Raw genomic sequence first — 10482 nt, forward strand, 5'->3', positions numbered from 1 at the left:
ATAAATCTAAAGGAAAGTCATCTTACATAACCCAACTATTGTTACTTTAATTTATTGAGTCTGGCTGCATATTGATAAAACAAACTTAATTTAACTGTATGATTGCTACACATATATATATATATAATATATATATATATATATATATATATATATATATATATATATATATATATATATATATATATATATAGATAGATAGATAGATAGATAGATAGATAGATAGATAGAGAGACATAGATAGATAGATAGATAGATAGATAGATAGATAGATAGATAGATAGATAGATAGATAGATAGATAGATAGATAGATAGATAGATAGATAGATAGATAGATAGGTGGACCTGTGTCTCCATGAAAGAAGTGAAACTCAAATTAATGGCAAATCCTCTTGCTGTAACCCAACAAGCCTGTAAGAATACAGACTGATTACAGAAGATCCAGAAGACAATTAGAAGACTGGTAATCAATATGGAGGGGAAGGAGTGTTGAGAGAATATGTGGCTTGTGAGTGCCATGGCAATACGGCAGCTGGAGCTGGTCAGTAATGTGGAGGTCGACTGAATCAATAGCTGACTGAATCATTACGGCATCCTGGGATTTACAGACAACGTGTCAGTAAGACCGCAACACTATTTGGATCATTATCAAGCCCTATCCAAACAGACAGATCTATAACAAGACAAATCTCACTTGCAATATTGTATCTTAAAGGCACAGTAGTAGGATTGTCAACCCGTCTGTTTATTAATCAGTTAATTTATCTATTCCTTTTCAATTCATTCGATCAATAACTTGGTCGATGTCTGTCTTATACAAGGCAAGGGAGATCAGGGGAAATTCACGTGCTCCAAAAATAAATCAAAACTTTTATCACAAAAGCAGCCACTGGCTGCCATGACAATTCCCAATTTGTCAATGATCTGACTCCTGAGTCCACCATATATTTGTAGTCTCAACAATCATTAGAGAGTTACCATGTAGCTTGCTTTGATGCCACACTCATGCATTTTCATGTCTTTTAAAAGTAAACACAGGCAGCAGCTGCAACAGAACATCCACCTCAAACTCCAATTTGTGTTTGTTCTGCATTTTTTCTGAAGAAACAACAGTGTTGACGTTATTGTAATGTATTGTGTTCCAGAAATGAGGTCTTAAGTCCAGTTTGCCAATCATGTCTTCATTTGCTAACCACCTAGCCCCGGCTCATCCTGTCTCCTGCTGTTTTATTGCATAGTAGCATTTGCTCACAAACTGAGGACATGATTGGCAAACTGGACTTTTCAGCTATAGAGTACAAGTCAGAGGGTTAATATAGTAATTTGAATTCATCCTGCTCGTGCCACAAAAATCTGTAGCAAATTTCCTAGCAGTCGTCTCAATGGTTGTTGAGAAACTTCACTCAAAATCAAAAATAGAGATGCTGATCAGGGGATCAACAAAATCATTAACCTGCATCCTCTGGGGGCCATGAATGTGTGCCAATCCATCCAGTGGATGTCAATTACACTGAATAAATAAAAACTTTGACCCACAGGAGGTGTCGCAGAGACAGTAGAGTCAATAGATCACTAAGTCCTCATGGGACATGAATGTCTATATAGAATTGTATGGCAATCCATGTAATTGTTGTTGAGATATTTCAGTCTGAAAAGGTGATGGATCGACCAACCAACAGAGTTCCTTTGCTGCGTGTGTGGCTAAAAATATCTGACCTTATGACGTTTTTTGGGGCAGAATTATCGATCACCAACAGTCTATTGTTTATAAGTGATGAAGGGTTAGAAGATATCATTGCTGATCTTTAGTAATAAAGACAAGGCAACACCTCTCAACAAAATGCCAAGTTGCACCTAAGAGGAATTAAGACAACATATAAAAGCAAACTAACTCAATGGCAAACAGAAATGTTTTAAGCCTTAATTTATGGAACCAAGATTTGGAGCAGACGTCAAGTTTGCTGCAGTTTTCTCAGGTTTCCTGGGAGTCTGTAGTAGACATGCAGTGCATAAGAACTGAATGTTGCCCCCGTTTTGTTTTGTTTTTTGGGCCCTGGGGGCAGAAAGCATGTCCCAGAATACATGAGTTTCGGTGGGTTCATAATATAACAGCATGTCATGAATGTATTCTGCCCCTAAACATTTCAGTGTTTTCTTTTAAACCGATAGAGTCATCTCCTGGCAAAGGAGATGCAAAAAGCTGAAGACAGGAGGTCTGGGGAGGTCTCTGGCGGCAGCAGTCTGAATCAGCTGCAGCTGTCCGGTTAAATGGACTGTGTTTAATTTTAGGTGACGTCTAGAAGTATGTATTTAGTATGTATTTAGAAATCTGCAGTAGAATATTCCAGTGCAGATTACCGAATCCAGTTCTGTGCTTTTTAATGATGTATGACTGCAGAATTGTTATCGTGTTTGGCGTCGGACTCTTTGAGGTTTGCTTCACTGAACTGTGGGCTCAACAGCTGCATAACCAAATCAGTGACAAAAGTGGAAAGTGGAAAATAATCAAAAACACTGTTCTTGTTTTTTCTGTTGCTGAAATATTGTAGGGGAGAAATGAGAGGGTGCAAATGATTCAGTGTTGATTAGATCGGCTCTTCTTGTTTGTTGCATAGATCGGCTGCAAGGTTGTGGTGACCCTGTTCATGTACTTTCTGGCAACAAATTACTACTGGATCCTCGTGGAGGGTCTGTACCTCCACAGCCTCATCTTCATGACTTTCTTCTCGGACAGAAAGTATCTATGGGGATTCACTCTGATTGGATGGGGTGAGTTCTGCTTCATTTACATATACTTCCATGCATATGATTAGCAGAGTTATTAATTAAAACCATGCAAATTAAATCACATGTACCGTGAGGTGTTTAAACTTTGATCGTCTAATTAGTATGCAATATATTTTGAGGGAAAAAGGCCAAGTCCCTCGCTGATTTCTATCATTAGAAATGTGATGACGATGGAAAATCTGCATGAATGTGGGCTTTACGGTTCCTGCATTGTACACACTGTGCGTTAAAGTTACGTAAGCACAGCGCATACAATGTGGATGCTGTGCTACCCAGGCTCTACCCATATGAGCAAATTATGGACTTCTTACGGCGTTATTTATCATATATCATTTATAGATATAGGAAGATTTTTTTAAAACGCAAATATTTTTATTGTATTTTTCAGGAGTACCGGCTATGTTTGTGACAGTTTGGGCAACTGTGAGAGCCACATTTGCAGACACAGAGTAAGTGATCTGTATGAATATCATTTAAGGTTATTGTGTTCTTGGAAAGCTTGTAAACAGAACTTCTTAATCCATAGTTCCTTAACGGAGACACATCATCTGCTTTTTAGTTGTTTTTCCTTCCCTTCAGTGTTTTATATTTGTTTTTGTGCATGTAAAAGATCTCAAAAGTAATAAAAAGTCGGAAGCTCCTGAAAACACTTGCTCTGAAGTGCCTCGTCGGTAGTCCCGCCTTTAATTCCATGACTTTGTGACATCGCAAGACGTCACCTTGTCTCACATTTGCACAATTTATGCCTATCAGCTAGTTCGGTACGAAAGAATTCACTTAACAAAGCGGCTCTGTTGTTTTTCCCAGTGTTGGCTCAGGCATGTGTGGGCTGATTGAGTATTAAGAAGGGGCCTCAAAGAGACAGGGGCTAAAACAGAGCATCTCAGAAGGAGAGGGCATACAGTGCTGCAGCGCTGGGCAGTGTTTTTGAGCATTAAAGCCTGTAAACTTGTTCCAGTAGAAACCCAAAAGAAAATTACAAACCTGATTATGAGCATAATGTGTCTCCTTTAAAAGAAATGTTTTGCATTGCTGACATGAGCGTTTATCAAGTTGTGCCTTGTGAAATTCAGAGATGAAGATCAAGAAATATCTGTAATCCTCACATCCTCCTGATAGTCAGGACTGAGAACAGGTTGTAGTGCTAAAAGGAATGAAAGTGGATTCACCTTCCACTTCTGTACAGGCAGAACTCTTCAGGAAGTAAACTGCCTTGAGGTGCTCCGCTATCTGAAGTCTGCACTCTAGTTCTGCACCACTAATGGCTAAGCTGGTATCCAGCTGCTGTTCAGTGGAACTAAACCACATGTTACACCTCTCGTTTCTGACTCCGTCCTACCTTCTACCTGTCTGCTTCTCTCCCTTTGAGCATGAAATCAAATTCAGTGTCGTAGTCTGGGCAGTCTGAGCATATCGTACATTCAGCAGTAAAATTTCCCCCTGGTTAATATCATATGAGGATGAACTCAATGTCCTCTTTAGCTAGGGCCTCAGTTGATGACATGTGACAGTTTAGGCCGAGAGAACTGTTTGTATACCAGCTAAAAAAAAGCACGGATGTTGTTATTTCAGTGTCTTGGTGCAAACTTGAAAGGTTTTTTTTCAGAAATGCCAAAGCTCTTGATCATGAAGGGGGCTTTATGTGAAGCCCTGGAGTAGTGAATAAATTCATGAGAAATTAAAGCTGGAAACACATCGTATTAATATTTATCTTGCAAAATTGAATTCATTTCTGAATGGTTTCGCATGATACTTGTGTCTAAAACCATCAGATCAGTCAGAGAGAGGAGGGGAGAGTCGGTGTCTTGTCCCCATCTGTAGCTAAATCCTGTCATTTTGTGACACGGCAGCAGTAATCATTAGAGACACCCAAGTGGAACGGAGGGACTCTTGATCATCACACAGTATGTATCGCGCTCTGATCCATTATCTTGTTGTTTATCTACTGCAGGTGTTGGGACTTGAGCGCCGGCAATTTGAAATGGATATATCAGGTGCCTATCCTGGCAGCTGTTGTGGTGAGTACACGCTCAGTACTTGAACCTTCCCCCTGCAGCAGAGGTAATTACAGTCTTTTAGTGCACCTGTGGCATTACAGCTGCCGGACAGAGCACCTTATTGTGGTTGCGGTGATGGTTAATGATATCATTATGTTTCTATTTTCTTCTTTAGGTTAATTTTATGTTATTTCTGAACATCATCAGAGTCTTGGCAACTAAACTACGAGAAACAAACGCTGGAAGGTGTGACACAAGGCAGCAGTACAGGTACTGAGTGCTAGCATTGTAAGAGATGGTTGTTTTCATTTCTGAACCCGACAAGACCGGCTGCGTCTCTCGATCCACTCATTATATGACATGCTTGTAACCCGCAGCACAGCCAGCCTGTTGAAACCATGAATGAGCTTACTCTGATTGCATTTGCATCAAGAGACAGGTTCCAATACCGTGATTACAAATAGCCCACAAGAATGTCCCTTGACTGTCATCAGCCAAAGTAGGGCTGCAGTTTTTTATCACTGTCATTACGGATTAGTCAGTAAGATAGATTTCTCATTTTTCTTTATGATGATTAAACTAAAACCCAAAACTATGAAGTTGTCAACTATGTTATTTGCACATTACATTCAAAGTTCAGGTTTATTGTTATTTACTCTGTAGTTGTAGTATTAGCAGCAGTGGTTGCTGTACTGACAGGTTTGCTGGCCTCATCTAACTGGATTTCTTTGTCACTAACGTTGGTGTCGCTTGTAAATGTTTCTTGCCATTAAAACCTGAAGCATATCATTATTTGTTTAAAACTGTTATTTTAGAACTGTAATCCTGCAAATAACCCCATTTTTTACTTTTACTTTTTACCTATTTTTATGTATCTGTAATCTGATGTAATTTGTTTTTCCAGAAAACTGTTGAAGTCCACATTGGTGCTGATGCCACTCTTTGGTGTCCACTACATCATATTCAATGCCATGCCGTACACAGAGGTGTCTGGAATTCCCTGGCTGATCCAGATGCACTATGAGATGCTGTTCAACTCCTTCCAGGTAAAACCTAGAAATGCCAGAAATGCTAATTTTGCTCTCAAGGTCCCACTGAATATTAATGTACCCTTTCAAGTTGAACAAATCCGGAAATCAGGGGTTTTAAACGTCCTCTGGGTTAACATGTATTCATTACCAAAAACACCTGAAGGGATCAGTTACCTAATGTCAGATATTTGCGTCTTGTTTAAATAGGTTTGCTCTGAAGTCCAATAAAGAGGATTTGAGGGATGGCAGATTATTTAAAATATATTTAATGTGAAATTATACAGCCAAAATTTGCATGGGTGAGTTAAATAATTCTCTCTACTCTCTTCCAGGGATTCTTAGTGGCGATTATATACTGCTTCTGCAATGGAGAGGTAAGGACCTCAGACATTTTTTGTATTGTACAGCAAAGACTCCTGCATATTATTTAAGTTCTCAGATAAATGAATACAAATCACTTCTTCCCTCAGGTGCAAGCTGAGATTAAAAAGTCCTGGAGCAGGAGAACTCTGGCCCTGGACTTCAAGAGAAAAGCTCGTAGCGGCAGCAACACTTACAGCTATGGACCTATGGTGTCGCACACCAGTGTCACCAACGTCACTGCCAGAGGACCGCTGGCCCTCCACCTCACCACGAGGCTGGGACCGGTGCCTGTGAACGGGCACCGGAACCTGCCCGGCTACGTGAAGAACGGCTCTGTCTCAGAGAACTCGATTCCCTCGTCGGGACAGGAGCTCCACATCCCAGACGAGGAGCATTCGGCTCACACGCGGCCCTGCGAGGACGAGAAACCCTCACCGGTGGTGGAGGAGGAGAGGGAGACAGTCATGTGATCTCCAGGACCGCTCTGCAAAACAGTCTCAGGATGGTCTGAAGGGGAATGGTCGCATGCATCAACACTGCCAGTTTTTCCTCCTGTGAATTGAGCCAGAACACTGCCGACTGACGAGGCTCAAGGCTAAAAGGGTGAATATCTCATGTGAGCTGGGCCCCCTTTATTTGGGGGATGATGACCCTCATCGTTGCAGCAACTCATTGCAACTCTTTCACCAACCACCTGCCACAGTGAATGTGCAAAAAGGTTAAAAAAAAAAAAAACAGACTGCCATTTCTTATTTCTTTTCCACTGCCATATCTGTTGTTATCTTGTTTTCTGATTGCTCTTTTTAGCTCAGCTTTTGTGCATAAATTAAACTGGAGTTTGTTACAGTAGTAGCCAGGAACAGCCTTAATCACCGATGTAAAGCCAGGTGGGTTTTTATTGGCACTTATAGGGGCAATTTCATCGGCAAGTTTTCGTCTTAAAAACAGTAATGCTCCTCCTCCGAGGCGTCTGTTCATGCTTTCCGGCATGGTTTCTCATTTGTTCTGCATTGACCTAAATCCACTTCAGTGTAAAAGGGAAGGTACTCAGGTAATTGAAGTCCTCTGTTGTTGCACACCTATTTTTATACTTTTGAAAGTGGTGTTTTAGCCTGGTCAGCATTTTTTCTGAGGATGTTGGTAAGTTGTTAACGTTAAATCATCGTTGTTGTTTTTTTGTTTTGTTTTTTTCCAAAAATGTTGTACAGCTGTTTAGAAAAAACCTAGCATCCATCTCTCCTAATCACGGCAGACGTGGAAGCCTGCAAATGAATGTTTCATATTCAAATTTTCCCCCAAAATACCTTGCGACACACACACACATGCACACACACACACACACACACACACACACACACGCACACACACAACATGATGCCAAAGTAAGAATATGTCTTTGAAGACTGTCTCTCTCTCTCTCTCTCTCTCTCTCTCTCTCTCTCTCTCTCTCTCTCTCTCTCTCTCTCTCTCTCTCTCTTGCTCTGGGTTCAGTGTAAGGTAAAACAGAACTAGTTATGGAAATCTGACAAATGAGAAAAAAAAAATGGTATAATGTGTTCGTACATGATTTTCAAAAAGCAAGAGAGACCCCATTTAAAAACACAGGGTGCAGGAAATGGTCGTATATTCCAGTGGAATGTTAATTAAAAGAGGAACCCAAGAAAATCTCAAATTCCTCTGGAATTCCAAGAGTGACATTCATGGTGGATATGAAGGAAAACCCCAGAAATGAATAACACGCAGTAAATTTGACAGACGGTCCAGTGTTATGCTGCTTTTTGATGTATATATATATATATGTATATATATACAAGTCAAAATGTTTACAAAGATCAGAAATACATTCTAATTGTGAGCTAATAGTGTTCATGTGTATGGTTATAAAGCTATGTTTCAGTGTACTTTTTTTTTTTTTCCCATGTGGTTGTTTACGGAATGTTTGCAATATTTGATTCTGTACATAGTCCCAAACAAAACTGGTGAATATATTTACAGGTGACAGAGGGCATTCAAATGAGCATTTAATGAAGCATTCCACAATATATATTTCCAACTCTGTAACCTGTTATTTACTGCACTTGACCTGCATGGGTTGCAGGTTAGGTCACGTTACCTATAATACCAAAGAGAGAAGGCACGATGGTGCTGCCGGAGAGAAGATTATTTTGCAGTGTTTCTTTGTATTTTAATCCACCGTCTTGTATACAGTGACCAGAAAGTCTTAAAGTTGCAGCAAAATCTCCCTTCAAAGGAATAAGTGTTTGCTACTGATCGTAGGTTTAGAAGAAAAAAAAAAAAGAGCAGATAGATAAAAGCGCCCACACAGATTTGAGTTTCTTCATAAATACTCGGTTTCATGCAAAACAGAAAGTGAAGCGAATGAGAAAACCATTCCGCCTCTCAGTGGCTTGGTAACGATGAGCTGGGACCATTAATATTAAAGGCAGTTTTGTTGCTCTTAGTCCTCCACTTGTATTTTTTTACTTCACTTGGTCTCAGGAGCTGAATTAGTGGCTGTTTGGTTTGGACTCATATGTCTGCTGGAGTTGTGATCGGGATCAGATTCAGTTAAGTGGAGTTTTACCTCACATTAATTTGAGCTAATATGTGACCGAAGCTAATATTTGCTCTTTTACGCACGTGGCATTTTTATATATTCTTTTCATCCTACAGTCGTGACCAACGTTTGTCGGCAAGCTCTCTCGTCCCTTTTGCCGTCGTGTTCTTTTGGTGACCTCACACTGACTGAATCACTCCTCCCCAATCCCCTGATTCCCAGTTTAGGTCCACCTGATGCTCGGGGTGTGAGTTTTCATATTTGACTCATATTTGAAAGGTCAAAGCCTCGTCTGTTCCAGTTTTTACTGCCTGCATCTGACCGATTCAGATTACACTTGGATGAATCTGAATCTCAGTGGTTTACCATCAAGCAGATTTTTAAATTATTCACTTTGTCAACAAATCCTGTGAAAAGACCAAAACCATCAACGAATAGACTTTAAGCATTTAATAAGCTTATTCCTATGAGACAAAGATCTCAAATCAAAAGCACATTAAGAGGACACACTGTGATAGTGGGTGATATTTTGTGCACGGGAGCTGATTCAGTCCCGCAAACATAAAAAAAAAAAAAAGCATAAATACTTATTAGCTCATGTTTGGGTAATTTGCTAACGTACCCTGCTGCTTCTGGAAATGATGATGTTTTGGTTTTTTAAAACATAATAGATTAAATGAAATGTCTGTATCTTGTTTTTAAATAGTTGGAGACAAAGAAACGAAGACATGTTAGGAGAGTATTCAGAGATCAGGCTAAAACATTTTCATGGCGCTGCTCGGCAATCAGAAAAATATAGAAGAGCCCAACCAAGCAGTATGCGTTGAATATTCAACAGCACTCATTTGAGGCGGATAGTTTTCGTACTGTTTATGACAGCAGGTCTGACAATGTAGCTTATTGCAAGTCGAGCCCACAAAACGAAAAAGTGCATCACCATGACACCAAATGTGTAATCATCCGCAGCTGAAAATAGTCCCCAACAAATCTGTGATTTCCCATTGCTCAGCTCACATTTGCTAAACGCTACATTGCCCTGATTCTTCGGGAAATTATGCAATTAATTATTCATATTTTATATATCTGTAACTATTTTTTTCAAAGAATTGGAAACAGAGATGGCAGGAAAGTACTTGACATTGATGGTTTTGGTCTTTTCATGGCATCACTCGGCAATAACCTTGTAATTGTAATATCGGCAGCAGTCATTTTAGCAAGACGGCTTCCAGTTGTTTTTCACAGGCAGCCTGACACCCGTACATTTTGGACATTTTGAATCAACTTGGAAAAGTTTCATGGGCATCAGGGGTCAGTTTTTGCTTTTTGCAACTCCGGGGTTGAGTGGATTGAGTACAACATTGATTGCCGCCGGCTGCAGACTTGCAGTGATAGGAACTGGAAAAAAAGACTTAGGTTGAGGGAAACATAGTCACTTGATAATACGAGTATCTCAGTGCCGCATCAGATTTTTTTTTTTTCCATCTTGAATCGGCTTCTGTCTGCTTGTATTTATTGCGTTTTCTCACCATTCTCTGGAAGCTCAATTGTAAATTTGTACCCCGTTAATGAGTGCAGTTGTAGTTCATACAATATTTTCAAATGGAGTTGACGCTCTTCATGTTCAGTCTGGCTCTCCGCGACCTGCCACTGGGCAAGTAAACATATGTTACTGTTGTGTAATCCAGACAGCCTTCATTAAAAAGGTGGCTGGTACCAGAGCATGAAAATCTAAAAGAAAGAAAAAAA

The 10482-nt window shown here is 40.0% G+C and overlaps 1 protein-coding gene across 1 annotated transcript in view; it reads left to right on the forward strand.

Moving 5' to 3' along the window:
- The window catches only part of pth1r (parathyroid hormone 1 receptor), a 52424-nt gene extending 41995 nt beyond the window's left edge, over positions 1-10429 (forward strand). Inside the window, exons 7-13 of the mRNA XM_037085115.1 lie at positions 2617-2770; positions 3177-3237; positions 4740-4806; positions 4961-5055; positions 5690-5831; positions 6149-6190; positions 6287-10429. Of these exons, the coding sequence (XP_036941010.1) occupies positions 2617-2770; positions 3177-3237; positions 4740-4806; positions 4961-5055; positions 5690-5831; positions 6149-6190; positions 6287-6649 (924 nt within the window). The 3' untranslated portion in view covers positions 6650-10429. The remainder of the gene's footprint in view (positions 1-2616; positions 2771-3176; positions 3238-4739; positions 4807-4960; positions 5056-5689; positions 5832-6148; positions 6191-6286) is intronic.
- Positions 10430-10482: the final 53 nt, after the last annotated feature.

The sequence above is a fragment of the Acanthopagrus latus genome, chromosome 21, assembly GCF_904848185.1.
Source record: "Acanthopagrus latus isolate v.2019 chromosome 21, fAcaLat1.1, whole genome shotgun sequence".
Classification (NCBI taxonomy): domain Eukaryota; kingdom Metazoa; phylum Chordata; class Actinopteri; order Spariformes; family Sparidae; genus Acanthopagrus; species Acanthopagrus latus.